This window comes from Eretmochelys imbricata, chromosome 9 (genome assembly GCF_965152235.1).
Source record: "Eretmochelys imbricata isolate rEreImb1 chromosome 9, rEreImb1.hap1, whole genome shotgun sequence".
NCBI lineage: Eukaryota > Metazoa > Chordata > Testudines > Cheloniidae > Eretmochelys > Eretmochelys imbricata.
In genome coordinates, this window is record NC_135580.1 from 61070120 (window position 1) to 61090078 (window position 19959).

Here is a 19959-nt window from a genome sequence, read left to right on the forward strand (position 1 = left end):
TAAATTACTGCCTATCAATTATGTGGGATGTCCTTTTATTTCTATTTATGAAAAAGGATAAATAAAAGTGCACAATTTACCTTCTCTATCCTATTCATGAGTTTGTATACATCTCATTTCCCCTTTTATTTCTCTATCTTCTTTATTAAACCGCTCTTTGTTCAGAAGGATTCCCATGCCACCCATCTCTGGACCCCAATTTCTGAATATATTACAATGCCATATCGCTCAAAGGGATGGCCTCCAATACTGTTTTCAGGATCTCAGTCTATCCCTTTCAGCCTAACATTGCTTTTTTCGCCGTCCCTACATGGTGAATGGAGATTTTCACAAAGCTGTCTGCAATGACAATCAGGTCATTGCCTGAGGAGTTACAGTGAACACTTACATTGCTTCAGCACAATTTCAAAAGGACACTTTGGGTAGCCCAAATGCCAGTCTCCTATGTCATTCCAGAGAGAACACTCAGGTCCTCAGAGTGGAAGAATGCAAAAAATTTTTGAAAACGGGGGTGATGTGTCCCCAAGTCATCTGACCAGAGAGACAGCAGCATTTGGGATTTAACCAATCCTAAACTGGGGGTCAGGAGGAAAACAAAGACCCTAAAACAGGGAAGTGTTGAAAACATTAACCCAGAAGTCAGAGGCATTAATCAGAGCCAAGCTGACGGGTTCAGGTTCTGCCCAGGGACAGCCTGTGCAGGACAAAGTTCACTAGGCACTGCTGGCTCAAAAACTGCATCTGACATTTCCCCATTCCAGGGATTCCAAAGGTTTGTTTACCTCCCAGCTAAGATGTGACCAAACAAATGCTTCAGCTGAATGAAACAAACATTCAAAACATACACACCCCTCATTAGAGTGGGTCTGGTCAGGAGATACTAGAAAAGCCACTTCCGCCCATGACATTCATCCCCGCTCTTCAAAAACAATCAGTTGTAACAGATGGAATTTCCTTCAGAAGCTATGGCATTAAGAGAGAAACTCCAAACTACTGCAGAAAAAGAAAAATGCCCCCAGCATCTCTCCAGAGCACAGGAAAGGTTAACGCTGCTAGACTGCCCTGAGCCTCTCACACAAGAGAAAAGGAGTACTAGTGGCACCTTAGAGACTAACCAATTTATTTGAGCATAAGCTTTCGTGAGCTACAGATCACTTCATCACTTGCATCCGATGAAGTGAGCTGCAGCTCATGAAAGCTTATGCTCAAATAAATTGGTTAGTCTCTAAGGTGCCACTAGTACTCCTTTTCTTTTTGTGAATACAGACTAACACGGGTGCTACTCTGAAACCTCACACAAGAGAGATTATATCTATAGATAGAGAGAGATTTCTCTCTCTTCCCCCCTTGAGAGGTGTGTCTCATGGATTCTCTTGACAGGGAGGGATTGAAGGGAGCCCTCCAGAGGCCTTTGCTCACCTGAGTGCATGGAGGGGAGGTAATCACACATCTTACACATTTAAAAGTCAAATGCAAGCTTGGTTCAATCGGCCTCAATACACCATCAACAATCATAATGACTGCCTGCAGACTGTGTGAGGCAGAGTGACATGGCTTGCTCTTCCACTGCTGGCCAGACTCTGTAGGGATCCATCATAATAAGCACTTACACAACAGCAGCACTTTATACACATTCATTCATCCTCACAACACCTTGCGAGGCAGGAAGTCTTAGCCCATTTTACAGGGGAGGAAATGAATAAAGAGAGGTAAGTATCGTTGCCTAGGGACACAGACTGAGTCAGCGACAGAGCCAATATTAGTACTCAGAAGTCCCGATTCCCAATGTCATGCTTACACTACACCCCTTATACAGAAACAGACAGTGTCAATGAAGCAGAGAAGCCAGTTTCACATAGGGTGACTAGATACCAAGTGTGAGAAATCGGAACAGAGGTGGGGGGGTAATAGGTGCCTATATAAGACAAAGCTCCGAATATCAGAACTATCCCTACAAAATTGGGACATCTGGTCACCCTAGTTTCACAGGTCCAAGCTTGTCTATGATCTGACAGTCCCTTCATTGCTACTGCTAAGACACATGAGATCTGGCAAATCTCTCTATAGGATGTTCCAGAAAGGCCATTCAACACTGAAGGGGTTTCAGCCATATCCTTTATCTAGACAAGCAAGCCAGGTTCAGATAAAATTTTGAGGAAGACGTCAAGAAGATACCTAACTGGGGTGACATTTCTAGAAGGCCAGTGAATGAGCAAGCCATAAATGCCTGGGTTACCAGAGTGGCAATTTTGTTTGCCAAACACCATACATCATCTGCAGCAAACAAGCAGGTTTTAGAAGTGGCAACAGTTGGTTTAGTTTGCAGAAAATGGTCTCAAGAGAGGTCCCCTTCCTCTGCTTTCTAATGCATGTACTGGCCCATCAGCTCAGAGATATCTGGAAAGCCCATCATGTTACCCAGAGTATCATTCAGGACAATCAGATACCTGCCAGCATCACAAATGCCCTGAAGGAGGCAAGGCTCAGCAGAGCTGGTCCCCCAGAAAGCAGCTGTAAATAAGCCTTCAAGAGATGGCAGAGTTGTAACAATCTTGAGACAGTCACAGGCCATTCACAAACTGAGTCCTGTTTCATTAAGTCTCCTTCCCCTGAAGCAGGCCACATAAGATCAACTAACTTTCACTCCATTCACAGTAACCGTGACACAGTACACCACACTGGCCAAAGAGGTGGCACCTCCAGCAACCTTCTTCACACCAGACCAGAGTGCCAGTCCACTCCCAACTTGGGAGAGGAGGGAGAAATGCAATGACAACAAATCAAGGCCATGTCTACACTTGAAAGTTACACTGGTTTAACCAAGAGACATTTTTAAACCAGCAAAACTTTTGTGCCTATACTAATCATAAGAGTAGCACAGTAATATGGTGTCATGCACGACCAAAGACACAACCCTGATGAGCCCAAAACCTCACATACTTACTGGTTCTATCTCTCCAATGAATGGTCTCATGTCACAGGTTGAGACTCCCTAAGAGATTTCTAGCTTCCAGAAAGGATTGAGCTGAACCCAGCAGGTTCCCTGCAAAAACTGGATTTTAATCTGGTGAGCTACACCAAAGATCCCAATATACTAGCTAGCCCTAATAAGAACCTGAGGCTGGCAGGAAATTCCTTCTTTCCTTAACCCAAATCCCAACCCACATGCCCCCAGGATGGGGGGCAAATTCCTTCTCTCACCCTCAAGTTATGGCAATTAGTTCAGCCCCATAAACCCCTCCAAAAGCAGTGATCTCAGCCCACCACAAACTCACTCAAAAGCAAAGAAGAGGGCACAGGTGCCAAGAATTAAGAAGAGTGTCAGGTAGAAGATGCCCTTCTGGCGGGCCATCATGATCCGACCATCGCAACAGAAGGTGTTCCTGCCTGGCAGCTTCTCCCATTTCCGCATCGCCTTCTTCCTCACCACCATCACCGACATGACTGCTCCTTCAGAGGGCGTAGGGCAACCAAGTGAAGTCCAGCTTCTGCTCCACCCTCATTGAAAAACACGGCATCATCAAGAGTCCAGCCACGGCCACTAAAGAGATCAGAGACAAGGACATTACCATGGGCTTGGATGCTATGCAGCAGTGCCCTCCAACAGCACATGGATCAAGGGAGCTGTCCAATTTACAATTAGAGGCACAACATTCTTCCCACCACCTCAAATCCAGCTCCTCCACACACAACCAGCTCTCACAGCTTAAGTCATTCTATGCAGGATATCTGCAGCTAACAGGAGTTGTCAGCCTTGCCTAATGGGGAGAGGACAGCCTTTGTAGCTCTGGAGTTCCGCCTTTATATCCACCCTCATGAAGTCATGGCACACAGCATATCTTTGTAGAGAAATCTTAATATCTTGCACTTTGTCTGGGTACTTATATTGCCCCATCACTAGAATACATGTGTCACACAAACATTAGTGAAGTTATATCCAACATCCCTGGGAGGTAGGGATGTATTATCCCCATTTTGCACAGACTAATTAAGTGACTTGCCCATGGCCATCCAGGAAACTTGTGACAGAGCCAGGAATAGAAACCAGGTCTCCTGAGTCCAAGTCCCATGCCCCTAAACATCAAACCATCCCTTCTCTCTCTTCCCTCTTTCAGCCATGGAACTCACATTACTTAACAAAAGTCACACATATAGTTAGGCTTTTGCAGATGCAGGATTAGAACCCAGGCCTCCTGACTCCCACCTTCTGGACCCTTGACAGCAGACCACAGTACTTACACTTTACAGTCTGGGATGGGGTTTCCTGGTAACATGGGTCCATTATGGCCCCTCTAAGATGACTCAGACCCTGTATCCCCATGCAACATGTTAGACCTAAATTATGTGTTAGAAACCCTAGATTCATGCAGCAAAGACCCTCCCCAAGTTCTCTTCCCATCACAACTATCCTCCTCAACTGCTAAAGATGCAGAGTGCATAGAGGGAATAAAGACAAGCATGCGCCCCATAGCTAAAGCTACTTTAGTCACAAAGATTTACACAGTGAACTCATAAGGGGTGGAACTGTGGGATTTTCTTTGGTCTATCCATTCTTCCCTCATCTACTGCTTTTCTAATTCTCTGCCAACTACAGCACCCCTGCCACTGTAGACCTCCTGAAGTTTGCAGGAGAGGAGCCTCACATCCAACCACCTTAGAAACACGGCCCCTTGGTTTGCAGGGCAGACTGGCGTTGCACCCTGGACACTCTGGGGCAGATTCATACAAATGTACAACTGAGGTTTCTAGTTAATTCAATATGAAAATACAATCAGTATAGCATCCTCCTCCTGTTTCTTAAAAATATATTACTATTTTACATCACCACCAAGTTTTTAGTTTGCAGCATTATTTTGATATTACCAATAAAAACTGCTTTGTAAAACGTGTTTGGGGATGCCTCTAGCATGTGGGAGGAGATGCAGCCCTTCATTCCCTGCCTCTTGTGAGAAAGGTCTGAAAGGAGTAACTCTGAGGGGTTGCAACTTCTAGTTTCTCATCTCAATAATAAGCAGTTTCTGCACTAGACTCCTCCCTACCCAAATATCTTTCACTGCAGCAGACAATCTCTCTAAGTACATTAAGTGGCAGAGAAACAGTTAACAATGTTTACATTTAAGCTGCCATCACTAGGTTTCAGGTCCATCCCCCACCCAGATAAGGGAAGGGAACACTTCACACCTCTCCTATAGCATCAGAATAACTGTGGGCTGAGGCAGATGTCACTCGCTCATCTTGGGTGGAGAATTTGTTTTTAAATGAAAGCTAAAGATAGAGCACAATTATGTAGCTACATTACACATGGACTCGGACATGTGCAAATCCAGGATCTGCACAAAGCCCCTTCAGCAAAGAAAAACAGAGAAAGGGAACAAACAAAAACAGCAAAACAAAAACCACAGATTTGGTGGGTGAGACAACAGAGATAGGAGCTCATGAACAGAGGAGAAGAATGTTATCACCCGCTCACAAGGAGAGACAACCCACCATCCCACAGGGATCTCTGGACTTTTCCTCTGCACAGCCAGACAGGGTAGTACAGAGGCATCTATAGATACCGCATGCCAGGCAAGCTAGATCCAAAGGAGAGCAGGGAGAGTGGCAGCACATACCTCAGCTCCGGCAGAGCCCTTCACCTGAGAAAAGGAGCACAATGGGTGGGGAGCGGAGAGTGGGGGTGGGAGCTAAATACCTTCTCCACTGGAACGGGGAACTCTAGGCCTCACACTAATGGCCTCTAAGCCCTGAGCCAAGGAGTCCGGGGACTGGGGCTCTACTGCACCCCGGGCCAGGCTGCTCCGTCTAAGGAGCCAAATCGGAACTCCCAGACCCAGCCACACCCAAATGGGTACACTTGGCTATGACCCCCCCCCACCCCACGCCTCTCCCCTCCCCCCCGAGCCAAGACCCCCCCCACGCCTCTCCCCTCCCCCCCGAGCCGTGATCCCCGACTCTGTTTCTCCCCGAGCCGTGACCCCCACCACATCTTTCCCCTCCCCCCCGACCCAAGACCCCCCCCACGCCTCTCCCCTCCTCCCCCGAGCAGTGATCCCCCGACTCTGCTTCCCCCCGAGCCGTGACCCCCCCACACCTTTCCCCTCCCCCCCAACCCCTCCCCCGCCTCTCCCCTCCCCCCCAAGCCGTGACTCCCCCACACACACCGCTTCCCCCCGAGCCGTGACCCCCCCCACAGCTTTCCCCTCCGCCCGACCCAAGACCCCTCCCACGCCTCTCTCCTCCCCCCAGAGCCGTGATCCCCCGACTCTGCTTCCTCCCAGACTTGACCCCCCAACTTCTCCCCCGCGAGCCGTGACCCGCCCCACGCCTCTCCCCTCCCCCCAGAGCTGTGACCCCCCCCCCGCGACTCCGCTTCTCCCCCGAGCCATGACGCCCCCCGCCTCCCTCTACTCCGCTCCCCGCGAGCCGTGACACCTCCTCAGGCACCAGGAGCCGCCCCACCCCGCTGCCGTCCTTCCGGCCCGCTCGGCCCCAGGGTCCCCTCACCTGGCGGCCGGTCACGCTACCGGCTCCGCAAGCCAGGCCAGGCCGACCCGAGCCGGGCCGGGCCGCTCACTCCCTCCGGCGTCCGGACTCGGGAGAGGCCACCTCGGTGAGGTGGGGCACGACAGCGGCTACCATTGGCCCGACTCGACATGTCGCTCCGCCCCCAACCACTGAAACGCATTCCTATTGGCTGAGACGTGTGTCACTCTCACCTCCGACCCGCTCCTACATTACTGGGTCCTAGAGAGAGAAATGCCTAGAGACGGGGGTGCGGCCCAGGGACTAGGGAGCCTGTGTACGCGGCCTAAGGGATGGGGGAGCCCAGGACACGGGTCCGGGGGTGCGACCTAGGGACTAGGAAATCGGGGGCACGGGCCCAGGGCCTGCACCCCAGGTGGTACAGCACAGGGATGGGGCCACGGGCCCAGGGGTTCAGAGATGGGGGGCACGGGGCTAGGGAGCACAGGGTCAGGGAGGCACAGCCTAGGGGATGGGGGGTGGCACAGGACTGGGCAGTGCAGCATAGGGCCTGGCAGTATGGGCCTGGTAGGGTAACCAGATGTCCTGATTTTATAGGGACAGTCCCAATACTTGAGGCTTTGTCTTATATAGGCACCTATTATCCCCCACGCCCATCCCGATTTTTCATACTTGCTGTCTGGTCACCCTAGGCCTGGGTATAGGGGCAAGTGGATGGGGGGCAGGAGTCTGGGGGTGGGGCATGGGGTCTAAGGACAGGGGGCAGGCCTGGGGGCAGAGATTTTGGTCTGCATCTTCAAGGTGCCCAAAAGCCTGGGCCCAAGTTACCTAGCAAGCCCCCAAAGCTCTGGGCTGAGCACCATGCCATGCCTCAGGCCCCATGCAGTTCAGAGCCATCAACTCCGGGGCCTGCAGGGAACCCCTGTCTGATAGGCTACCTTTCCCCATTGCCCTGCCTTATGAAAACAGACAGCCAATCAGAGCTGTTGCCCAGGCTGATGGACAGTCCATTCCCCCAGCAGTTGTAGCAGGCTGAGCTCCCAGCCTTTTCTGGTTCCTCCTGCTTTCCCCATCTCCATGTGTGAGGGGTGGAGATGTTGCCATTCTGTCCCTTCACCAGAGTGCTCAGGGCCTGGCCACTGAGGCTCCTACACAACCCAGCTCCCCTGGGATGGCTGATGTCCCCATTCTCCCATGTGCCCCTGCCTGATGTACTGCCCCCTTTCCCACCTCCCTTCCTTTAGGTGTTGCTGCCACCCTGCCCTTCATCAAACCCCCTGATTCCAGCTCTGTCTTACCCTATGAATCTTCTGGTGGAGCCAGTGGGCTCCTTTCTCCCATCCCCCTGTCTTCAGCACACAGTGAGATTGGAAAGGCTAAGATATGGGATCCCTGCCCACTGTGGAAAGGACCAAACACCAAGACCACCCTCCTGTATAAGACTGGCATGGGGGCAAGGATTCTACTACCCAGCTGAAGTCATACCCTGGCACCTGTGAAAACTCAGCCATAGGGCCTGAAGCTTGGTGACCGTTACAAAAAGGTTGCTGCCAAGCAGTCCTCCCCCAGCACATTCAGGACATCCATCAGTAAGCCTGAGTGACACAAACAAAAAAAGAAAGCCCATTTTCCCCTTTCTGCTTCAGAATTGTCCCCAGTGCCACAGAGAATTTAATAGATCTGAGCTAGCTTATCCACAGAGCAGACGGAAATAAAACCTCACTCTGAGCTGTGCTCACTCAACTGCTCACCACTTGGTATAGGTCACTGGTCCAGATTTTTCAGGAAATGAAGTAACCTTTGTTCTCTGCAAGATGAAATATTGCAGTTTATTCTGCTTACAGCTTCCTTGGGAGAAAATTCAGAAGCTGCAACTAGTGCCAAATGTCCACGTAGGGTTAAAATGAGTGCGGTGGCCATGAGCGCACAACTCCTGGGCTCTTTCCTCTGGTTTCCCATCTAGTTCCAGGTGTAGTTCCAGGAGCTGATAATTATCTAGAAAGCCCAAAATGGCTTTTTGGGACCTGGCTACCTCGGAGACTGCCTCACTCTCCGTGCATTAATTCCACTCAGCTTATAGACTTTAAGGCCAGAAGGAACCATCATGATCATGGAGTCTGACCTCCTGCACAGAACGTCACCCAGCCACTCTCATAATAAACCCCTAACCCCTGGCTGAGTTACTCTGAAGTCCTCAAATCATGATTTAAAGACTTCAAGTTACAGAGAATCCACCATTTACTCTAGTTCAAACCAGCAAGTGATCCCTGCCCATGTTGCAGAGGAAGACACAAACCCCAGGGTCTCTGCCAATCTGACCTGGGAGAAAATTCCTTCATGACCCCAAATATAGCAATCAGTTAGACGCTGAGCATGTGGGCAAGACCCTGCAGTCAGCCTCCTGGGAAAGAATTATCTGTAGTAACTCAGAGCCCTCTCCATCTAGTATCCCATCAGCAGCTGTTGGAGATCTTTGCCGCTAGCTGTTGCAGATCGGCTACACACCATTGTAGGCAGTCTAGTCATACCAATCCCTCCATAAACTTATCACGCTCAGTCCTGAAGCCAATTAAGGTTTTTGTCCCCACTGCTCCCCAGCTGCAGTGCTCTTGACGTCTGTGCCCCAGCTAGATGTTATGGGGTGGGCAGCAGAGCATTCTTTGTGGCAGCTCCTCAAGCGTGGGATTCATTTGCCTTTCTGATCTGCAAGGATCCTCTTTGGCAGATTTTTCAAATGTGAGGAGAAGTATTTGTTCCCTCTGACATTGTCATAAATTCAGTCTGTACCCACAATGTCCCTACCTTCGGGCTAGGGGGAGGTTTAGCACTGAGGTTAGCTTCAGGGTGGGGGGAATGGTAAGCTTTGGGGTAGGGTTAGCAATAGCTGGTAGGGGATATGGTTGAGAGCTAGTTTAGGAAATTAGAGTCAGGTTAAGGAGTATGGTGAAGGGGAGTGATGGGGTTACTGTCAGGGTTAGAGTTATGGGATAGAGTTAGATTAAATTTAGGGTTAGATTTAAGCCTAGGGCAAGGTGTAATGACAGGATGAGAGTTAGGCTACAGTTTAGAGTTAGCATCAAGGGTATAGTGAGGATTAGAATTAGCATCAATATTTAGGGTTAGGGCAATTTGCGAGGCAAGAGGCAACAGGTGGGCCATGGGCTGCTGTACAGAGCTTCCGGACTAGGTCAGGAGAGAGCAGCTGGGCTCAGGACTAACCCAAATTAACTTTGCTGTAACTTCCTGCTTTCTGTGCTAACAAAGAATTTTCTACACTGTGTTCCAAACAACTCATAAACCCTTTTGTTTTTACAATGCTGGCTGAGAGTTGCTGCTGACTGAGGAAGGGGGGGGTGCATTGCTCCCCTTTGGGGTTGTGCAAGGCTTTCCCAGGTATCCTATTCAGATGGACTCACTGCAGGGAGCTCCCAGCGTGACAGGGTGAAACGGGTGCTAAAGGCTCTGAGGTTGTTCCCAGGAGGTGTTGAAGTCAAGGAGACTTGTCCCACTGAGAGTGAACCTGAGGGAGTTTCAGAGTAACAGCCATGTTAGTCTGTATTCACAAAAAGAAAAGGAATACTTGTGACACCTTAGAGACTAACCAATTTATTTGAGCATGAGCTTTAGTGAGCTACAGCTCACTTCATCGGATGCGAGGTTCCTGCCAGGGATTACCTCTATGCCAGCTTCACTGTTGGCTATGCTGTCAATGATGTATTGTGATCAGTGGAACTGCTGTTGGAGGGCTAGGATTCCCTGGAAGGACTGTTATCAAGGGGCACCCCTGGAACAGGGAGAGTTAGGCTGGGAGCAGCTCAGCCACATGGACAGATCGGTGCATTGGCACTTATCTCTTGTGTACTTCCCCATTAGCCTTAGAAGCAAAGTGATCCTGGAATGACTTCCTGTTCCTTGTCCTTTTCTGTCACTTTCAATCCAATTGCTGCTTAAATCGCTGAAACTTACACTGTTTGTTACACATTGTAACTTCTGCTCACTGTTTGCCATTCCTTATACTTGTCCATATTGTAACTCAAACTCCATTTTAAAATGCTCATTCCATTTTGTAAACCCTGCTGCAGCCTTCATTTTGCAAAACCCTGATGTAATCTTATTAGTATAGTTTAGATGTGTGAATGAGGTATGTATAGATGATGGAATCAACCTCCAGCCCCAGCCTGTCCTGATGAAATAAAGTGTAAACACCAACAGCTGAAGATGCAGACAACAGCCCTGACAAAGTAAGAGGAGTCCACCCTCAAAAGAAAAGGACAAAAGTACAATTGAAGAAACATCAAAGCCGGGTCCTAGGCTGAAAGTCATGTCTGCAATTGATAGGTGATCAATCACACTGAACGCAGAGGCAGCGTGACAAAGCAAGACCTATAGACTCTGGATTCAAACTAAAGCCTACGAAAAGGATGGATGAGATGGAAGACTTTGGAGGGTAACATTCTGCTGCCAGCATGGAAGGGCATTGGTGCATGCCCAACAGAGACCCAGCTCTTCCTTGTGCCTGGCTTTCTTGGACAGTTAGCTGCAACAAGCTACGAACCCAAGCCACGAACTCAAGCTACATTCAGGACTGGTAACTATCTAGCTGCTGCAGAACATTGGATGTGTGTGTATATACATTGGTATTAGATATTAGTTATTGGTCATAAATTAAATTGTGTTATAATAAATGTGACATCTTGTCTTGTGCCCTGAAACGATCCTGTGTGGCTTTGTCTGCATAACAATTGCTGGCATATGATGGCATATATCACATTAGTAGATGTGCAGGTGAATGAGTCCCTGATGGTGTGGCTGATGTGGTTGGGTCCTATGATGGTGTCGCTAGAGTAGATATGGGGACAGAGTAGGCAACGAGGTTTGTTACAGGGGTTGGTTTCTGAGTTAGTGTTTCTGTGGTGTGGTGTGTAGTTGTTGGTGAATATTTGCTTCAGGTTTGGGGGTGTCTGTAAGCGAGGACTGGCCTGCCTCCCAAGGACTGTGAGAGTGAGGGATCGTTTTCCAAGATAGGTTGTAGATCATTGATGATGTACTGGAGAGGTTTTAGCTGGGGGCTGTACGTGATGGCCAGTGGTGTTCTGTTATTTTCCTTGTTGGGCCTGTCCTGTAGTAGGTGACTTCTGGGTACCCGTCTCACTCTCTCAATCTGTTTCCTCACTTCCCCAGGTGCCTATTGTTGTTTTAAGAATGCTTGATAAAGATCCTGTAGGTGTTTATCTCTGTCTGAGGGATTGGAGCAAATGCAGTTGTATCTCAGGGCTTGGCTGTAGACAATGGATCATGTGAAGTGTCCTGGATGGAAGCTGGAGGCATGTAGGTAAGTATAGAAGTCAGTAGACTTCCGGTATAGGGTGGTGTTTATGTGACCATCACTTATTTGCACTGTCGTGTCCAGAAAGTGGATCTCTTGTGTGGACTGGTCCAGGCTGAGGTTGATGGTGGGGTGGAAATTGTTGAAATCCAGGTGGAATTCTTCAAGGGCCTCCTTCCCGTGGGTCCATATAATGAAGATGTCATCAATGTAGTGCAAGTAGAGAAGGGGTGCTAGGGGACGAGAGCTGAGGAAGCGTTGTTCTAAGTTAGTCATAAAAATGTTGGCATACTGTGGGGCCATGTGGGTACCCACAGAAGTGCCACTGACTTGAAGGTATAAGTTGTCCCCAAATCTGAAATGGTTGTGGGTGTGGACAAAGTCACAAAGCTCAGCCACCAGGTGTGCTGTTGCCTCATCAGGGATACTGTTCTTGACAGCTTGTCAAGATTGTGTGGTATCCAGTGCAAAGTTTGTCATGTTGGGTGTCTTCGGAAGGCTCATGATGCACTGAACATGGTTGTTATAGTGATGTTATAGTAATTGTTACGGTAATGTTACAGTAAGGTTATAATTTCATGTATATAGTTATGAGGCTGAAAATGTATCCTCATGGCTTAAAGCAAGCCCATGCAAAAACTCTCCAAAAACAGAGGCAGTTCACACCTCATCAGGGCATGAATGGGACAAACCCAGCTCAGCCTCACAGGAACAATGGACACTGGCTTAGGCAGCAGCAAAAGAATCTGTTAGACCCTCGAGGGAGTAACCCCCTTCCTTTGGGGAGTTTGGGACTGTGATGAGGTAATGCTCACCTGATTCTGAAGCGGGGGGCAAAGCCAAGAGGAAAGAGAGGACATGATAAAAGGGAGAGACATTTTGCCATGCTCTCTCTCTTGCACCTACATCTACAGACATCACCACCACCAAGCGACTGAAACGCTGATCAAAGGGGAGACCCTGACTGAAAAGTAACCAGCCAGCCTCTGGTGAGAAGCATCTAAGTTTGTAAGGGCACTGAACATGTTAAGATCAGTTTAGAATGCATTTTGCTTTTATTTCATTTGACCAAATCTGACTTCTTGTGCTTTGACTTATAATCACTTATATCTACCTTTATAGTTAATGAATCTGTTTGTTTATTCTACGTGAAGCAGTGCGTTTGGTTTGCAGTGTGTCAGAGGGTCCCCTTGGGAGAACAAGCCTGGTACAGATCAATTTCTTTGTTAAATTGATGAACTTATAGAAGCTTGCAGGGTCCAGCGGGCACAACCGGACACTGCAAGACGGAGGTTCCTAGGGTTGTTTCTGGGCCCGGAGATATTGGCTAGTGTCATTCGCTTGCAGGTAGCTGGGAGCAGCTTACATGCCAGAGGTTGTGCGTGAACAGCCCAGGAGTGGGGGCTCTCACAGCAGAGCAGGGTAAGGCTGGCTCCCAAAGTCAAGGATTGGAGAAGCCTAGCAGACCACGGGTCCAGATAACACCAGAGGGGAATGTCACAACCTCGGCTTGATGACTTTAAGTGGTCTCAAGAATACTTAAGAAGGTCTCAGACTCTTTGCAGATTTCTGGGGAAGAGTCCAGGAACGCACCCCAGGCATCTAATTTACACACATCCTATATCACCCTTGCTAGTAGTGACAGCTGCTAATGAAAAGTTGCAGCAATACAATAAGACCATACCAATGGAAGAGAAGCCTCAAATGTTGGATTTATTTGGCCATAAATCATGCTCATCAGCTAAATTTGTCATGCTAAAATTGCAAGTTGTCAGGCTCCCTTGGCCAGGTATGATTTTGAGAGCTCTGAAAAAAATCAGTGTTTGCGGATAAGGTGCCTCCAGTCCGTGATGAGCTGCCATAAACCTTAACAACCGATTCCCTCCTCACCCCACGAGGGGGTCGTGGCCCACCCCTTCCCCCGGAGACTCCTGCCCCATCCAACCCCCCGCGTTCCTTGATGCCCTCCCTCCCGGAACCCCTGCCCTGTCCACCCCCCTCTGCTGACTGCCCCCAGAACCGGGCAGGAGGGTCTCGTGGGCCACCGTAGTGGGTGCCCACCCCACCCCTAAGAGCCAGAGGCACCTGCCGGGGGGCGAGGTGGGGAGTCCCAGAGGTGCTTACCTGGGACGGCTCCCGGGAAGCATCCGGCAGGTCCCTCTGGCTCCTAGGGGTGGGGGAGCATAGCTGGGGGGGAGCAGGGGGAGCGGCCACTCCCCCCACTGATCACATCAAAAGTGGCGCCTAAGGCACCGATTGGACCCCCCACGGGGAAAATTTAGTGGGTACAGAGCACCCACCAGCAGCTCTCCGCCCTGCACCCAGCCCCAGCTCACCTCCGCACCGCCTCCGGGGAGGGCTGAGGCCCAGGGAGGCAGAGGCGAGCTGGGGTGGGGAGCGGTTCCCCTGCGCACCCCCTGGGTTACCTGCTGCGGTACGGGCGGCCCTCCTCGCACCCTCCTGCCCGCCCCAGTTCACCTCCGCTCCGCCTCTGCCTCCCTGGGCCTTAGCGTGAAGCCACCACCTTGCTTCTCAGCCCCGCCAGCTTCCCGCGCAAATAGCTGATTCATGGGAAGGCGGGGGTGGGGGGGCGGAGAAGCAGAGCGGGGTGGCACGTTCGGGGTGGGGACGGAGCAGAGGTGAGGTGAGCTGGGGCCAGGCGGGGAGCAGCCACTGGGTGCTCTGCACCCACCAAATTTTCCCCGGGGTGCTCCAGCCCCGGAGCACCCACGGAGTTGGCACCTAAGGCACCACTTTTGGCCGGTTGTTAAATTTAGAAGCCCTTTTAGAACTGGCTGCAAGGGACAACTGGTTCTAAAAGGGCTTCTAAATTTAACAACCGGTTCCAACAAACCGGTGCAAATTGGCTCCAGCTCACCACTGCCTCCAGTGAGGGAAGAGTTTTGTTCACCGGTGGCTGAAGGATAGATGGTCACCAAGACCAGCCTACAAGCCGCTCTAAATGTGGCAGACACCTCTTCAAGATCAGTGGCTACAGCAGTAGTGAGAAGGGCCTTGTGGCTTCAGGGATCTGGTTTCACATGGTCGAGGACTTGCCCTTTGAAAGGTCAGAATTATTCAGCTCTCAGACAGATTAGAATCCTTCAACATATGAAAGGTTTAGCTCCACACTTTCTCCATCCGAGGTCAACCTGTCCAGCTAATGACTGACAATACAACCTTTGACCCCCGGTGCCTAGGGTAGCCCACACTGAAAATGCCAAGGTCAGGACAGGCTGCAAAAAGGAGAGCAGATTCTCCCCAAATGGGTAGTTAACTCTGTAGTTAGATTCACCAAACAGTCACAAACTGTGCTTCTGATCCCCCACACTGGTAATCAAGAAGCTGAAAAAAAGAAAGCACACAGCCCCCTTTATTGGGAGCCAGAGACTGGAATGCAATCAGCAAATAGGTCCAGTAAAGTGAGAAGTTATTTAAAAACTCTGCTCACTGTACAAAATCTTCTTCTGATCCCCAAAAGGCCAGCCACATTACCAGATCAATACTAGTTTGGATCTTACCCAAAATACCATGCTGCCAGCCAATCCTTTAGTATCTAAATTTCGTGGGGTGTTTGCCCCACACTGGCCCATAAGGGGTTAATAGAGCTCTAGGGAGGCTGTGCAGGAGGCAGCCAATTAGAGATGGGCTGCAAGGAGCAGCCAATCAGGGCTGGGCTTGCCCATATAAGAAGGGATGCAGAGCAGCTTTGGTAGTTCCTTGGAGCTCAAGGAGAGAGAACTGACTGCCTTGCAGGAGGAAAAATGCTAGCGGAGAAGGCGCTGGGAAGTGGCCCAGGGAAGTAGACTGAGGGGTTGGAGGGGACACAGCATGTGGCTACTGTCTACAGGGTCCCTGGGCTGGAATGCTGAGTAGTGGGTAGGCCTGGATCCCTCCATCCCCACACGCCACTGAGGAAGTGGCTGAACCGTGGACTGCTGTTCCTGCAGAAGGGGGGAGCACAGACGGTAGCACAGCCAGAGGGCTGTGTCCTGAAGAGGTTGCCATGGTCCTTAGGGTGACATGCGTCTAGGAGCAGAGATGATGGTGGGTGAGACATGCCAAGAAGAGGGTGTAGAGTTAATTTCCAAGAGAGCCAGCAGGAGATGCCACAGTGGTGAGTTGCACCCCGTCACACCAATTAAAAGGCTTATTAGAAAAGAATAGAATAAGATTAGTTCAATGGCCAAAGCAATCAGATACATACATATGACTTTAGAGTCCATATATCAGGTTCTTAATAGCATTGGAGAGTTTGCTGGCTTGGAAAGTCCCTCTAGAACACATCTAAAGCTTGGATGGGTCTAAGTCCTTTCTTCAAAGCTTCAGTTTGCAGAGAAGTTCCTCCAGAGGTGAGAAGCAGGATTGAAGACAAAATGGAGAAGATGCAGCTGCCTTTTTATATCCTTTGCCCCACACACAAGCTCACAGCACAGCGGCATGGAAAAACTCTTGGAGTCCCCTGTCCACAGGCATGTCCTGGCATAGCCTGCTGACTCCTAGGCATAGCCCTTGGCTTCTCTCAATGAGTTCATTGTACAGCTAATTGGCATCAGCACTGTCTAGCCTGTTTGATGGCCCATCAAGGGCAATCTGTCTTGGGGTGCCACCTAGAAACACAGCACAGATGTGATAAATGGAGGGGTAGCTCCCTTTTATGTACACCCAGTCAGTTAGCTATAAAATCCCTCTTGGTAGCTGTTCTCTACTTGCTTTATCTGTAAGGGTTAACAAGTCCACTACTCACCCTCCATCCCCTCTACCTCAGAGTCCTTTACCACCAGGTTTCTGGAGTGGAAACTGTGGCAGTTGGCCCTGTAAGATGTACAGACATGAAAATATTCCTTGAAATTATGTTGTTGACAACGTCTTTCTCTACCTGTAACCAAATCTACTCACTGCTAGGTGCCCCCTCATGGCTGGGCATGGCCTCACAGATCTCTTGCTGGGCTAGCGCCCCCAACCAACAGTCACTCCAGCAGTGTCTGCCTGGGAATTCAGCCCTCTAGCTAGGTCACTATCTTTAGTCCACCCCTGCTGGGCTCCCAACTGTCCCAAATTAAGAGTCCAAAAATATCATCAACAGAAACAAAAATCCTTCCACCCTCTCTGGGGCTCTTCCTCAACCAACCTTCACCTCCACCTGCTGCCCCCTTGCTGGACTCAATAATGCTTGTGCACCCCCTTCCTGGGGACAGCAGGGGACCCCAGTACCACCCTGGACTCCATATTTTGCCCCAGGGCCCTGCACTGCATAACTAAGGTTGTATTGGCCTCATTAGCACTACAAAAGTAACTGTTGAGAATAGGCCACCTTAATTGAATTAGCCTTGTTAGCACTGACCCCCCACTTGGTAAGGCAACTCCCATTTTTTCATGTGCTGTATATATCTACATTGCTTACTGTATTCTTCACTCCATGCATCTGATGAAGTGGCTTCTGCCCAAATAAAGTTGTTAGTCTCTAAGGTGCCACAAGGACTCCTCATTGTTTTTCCTTTACCCATATAACCCTGAAGCCAGGTGGAAGCTAATACAGACCCTGCTTATACCTCTATTGCAGTTTTCCCTGGGCCACTTCCTATCTCACCTTTCCTTCCCTGTGGGTCTCCCAGGCTCTTCCCCATTTTATCAGGGCTTCTCCCAGTCCTCCCTGCCTGGAGAGCTTTCCTTTTTCACTCTCTTCCCTGTCAGCTTCCTGTCCTGCTCTGAGCTTCTCCCTGTAGACTCAGGACCCTGCAGAAGCCTTCTTGCTCCCTGCCTAGTGTGACGAGTTTGGTCACAGGGACCCCCTGGGACTCTCACCTAATGTGCTGAGATTACCTCTGAGCCCGTATTCTTTGATGGCTTGGGACTCCAGAACCCTGCCTTGTTAAGCCAGACAGGCTAGCCTGCTGTAACACAGACCCAGGGTCTGAACCGTACCCCCAAAGCTGCAGACTAAACTGAAAACAGGTCAGCAAGTATTCCTGTCTCCAGGACACAGCTCCCAATGGGATCCAAACCCCAAATAAATCCATTTTACTCTGTATAAAGCTTATACAGGGTAAACTCATAAACTGTCCACCCTCTTATAACACTGATAGAGAGATATGCACAGCTGTTTGCTCCCCCAGGTATTAATCACTTACTCTGGGTTAATTAATAAGCAAAAGTGACTTTATTAAGTGTAAAAAGTAGGATTTAAGTGGTTTCAAGTAATAACAGACAGACCAAAGTAAGTTACCAAGCAAAATAAAACAAAACAGGCAAGTCTAAGCCTAATACATTTAAGAAACTGAATACAGGTAAATCTCACCCTCAGAGATGTTCCAATAAGCTTCTTTCACAGACTAGACCCCTTCTTAGTCTGGGCCCAATCCTTTCCCCTGGTACAGTTCTTCTTAGTTCCAGCTTAGGTGGTAACTAGGGGATTTCTCATGACTGGCAGCCCCCTTTGTTCTGTTCTACCCCCTTTTATAGCTTTGTCACAAGGCGGGAATCTTTTGTCTCTCTGAATCCCCAGCCCTCCTTCTAAATGGAAAAGCACCAGGTTTAAGATGGATTCCAGTTCAGGTGACATGATCACATGTCACTGTAAGACCTTCTTCTTCATTACTAGTAGCTGGAAGACACGTACACAGGAAGGCCTGCAGGTAAACAAGCCCATTCACAGTTCATTGATTCTGAAGCACCCTTAATCGCTTCCACTTAACATGTTTACATCAGTAACACAAGTTTGTATGGGAGTAACAGCCATGTTAATCTGTATTTGCAAAAAGAAAAGGAGTACTTGTGGCACCTTAGAGACTAACCAATTTATTTGAGCATAAGCTTTCGTGAGCTACAGCTCACTTCATCCGATGCATCCGATGAAGTGAGCTGTAGCTCACGAAAGCTTATGCTCAAATAAATTGGTTAGTCTCTAAGGTGCCACAAGTACTCCTTTTCTTTTTACAAGTTTGTATCTTATTCTCCTAACTCCAGACATAGAAATAATACATGCAAACAAATGGGGAGAACACACTCAGTAGATCATAAGCTTTGTAATAATACCTTACAAGAGACCTTTTGCATAAAGCAGATTTCAGTTACATTATATTCACACTCATAAGCATATTTCCATAAAGCATTATGGAGTGCAGCATCACTCCTAGCTCTCTCCCCGGCTGGGCAGTGGGCCTTACCAGCACTTGACTTAAACCTGGCTCCTTGTATACAGGAATCACCTGCTTCCTCTCAGGTGGGACTTATCCTGTCATCAGGATACACAAGTTTGTATCGGAGTAACAGCCATGTTAGTCTGTATTTGCAAAAAGAAAAGGAGTACTTGTGGCACCTTAGAGACTAACCAATTTATTTGAGCATAAGCTTTCGTGAGCTACAGCTCACTTCATCGAATGCATATGCATCCGATGAAGTGAGCTGTAGCTCACGAAAGCTCATGCTCAAATAAATTGGTTAGTCTCTAAAGTGCCACAAGTACTCCTTTTCTTTTTGCAACATTTTTATGGCTGACTTAGAACAATGCTTCCTCAGCTCTTCCCCTAGCACCCCTCCTCTACTTGTGCTACATTGATGATATCTTCATCATATGGACCTATGGGAAGAAGAATAATTCCACCTGGATTTCAACAATTTCCACCCCACCATCAACCTCAGACTGGACCAGTCCACACAAGAGATCCACGTCCTGGACACTACGGTGTGAATAAGTGATGGTCACATAAACACCACCCTATACGGAAAACCTACTGACCGCTATACTTACCTCAAGTTTCCATTCAGGACACATCACGTGATCCATTGTCTACAGCCAAGCCCTAAGATACAACTGCATTTGCTCCAATCCCTCAGACAGAGACAAACATCTACAAGTTCTTTATCAAGCATTCTTAAAACTACAATACACACCTGGAGAAGTGAAGAAACAGATTGACAGAGCGAGATGGGTACCAGAAGTCACCTACTACAGGACAGGCCCAACAAGTTAAATAACAGAACACCACCAGCCATCACGTACAGCCCCCAGCTAAAACCTCTCCAGCACATCATCAACGATCTACAACCGATCCTGGAAAATGATTCCTCACTCTCACAGACCTTGGGAGGCAAGGCCTTGCTTACAGACAGCCACCCACACCTAAAGCAAATACTCATCAGCAACTAGA

At 49.1% G+C, this 19959-nt stretch overlaps 1 protein-coding gene across 3 annotated transcripts in view; it reads right to left on the reverse strand.

The window, feature by feature from the left end:
• ZDHHC9 (zDHHC palmitoyltransferase 9) overlaps positions 1 to 6604 on the reverse strand; it is a 38346-nt gene extending 31742 nt beyond the window's left edge. For 2 of the 3 annotated variants that reach the window (XM_077825952.1, XM_077825950.1), the window contains exons 1-2: positions 6505 to 6604; positions 3276 to 3541 (exon numbers count right to left, since the gene is read on the reverse strand). In XM_077825952.1, coding sequence (XP_077682078.1) covers positions 3276 to 3442 — 167 coding nt within the window. In that variant the 5' untranslated portion in view covers positions 3443 to 3541; positions 6505 to 6604. Of the gene's footprint in view, positions 1 to 2944; positions 2962 to 3275; positions 3542 to 6504 lie in introns of those variants that run through there. The other variant, XM_077825951.1, reaches the window with a different exon arrangement.
• Between the last annotated feature and the right edge of the window lie 13355 nt (positions 6605 to 19959).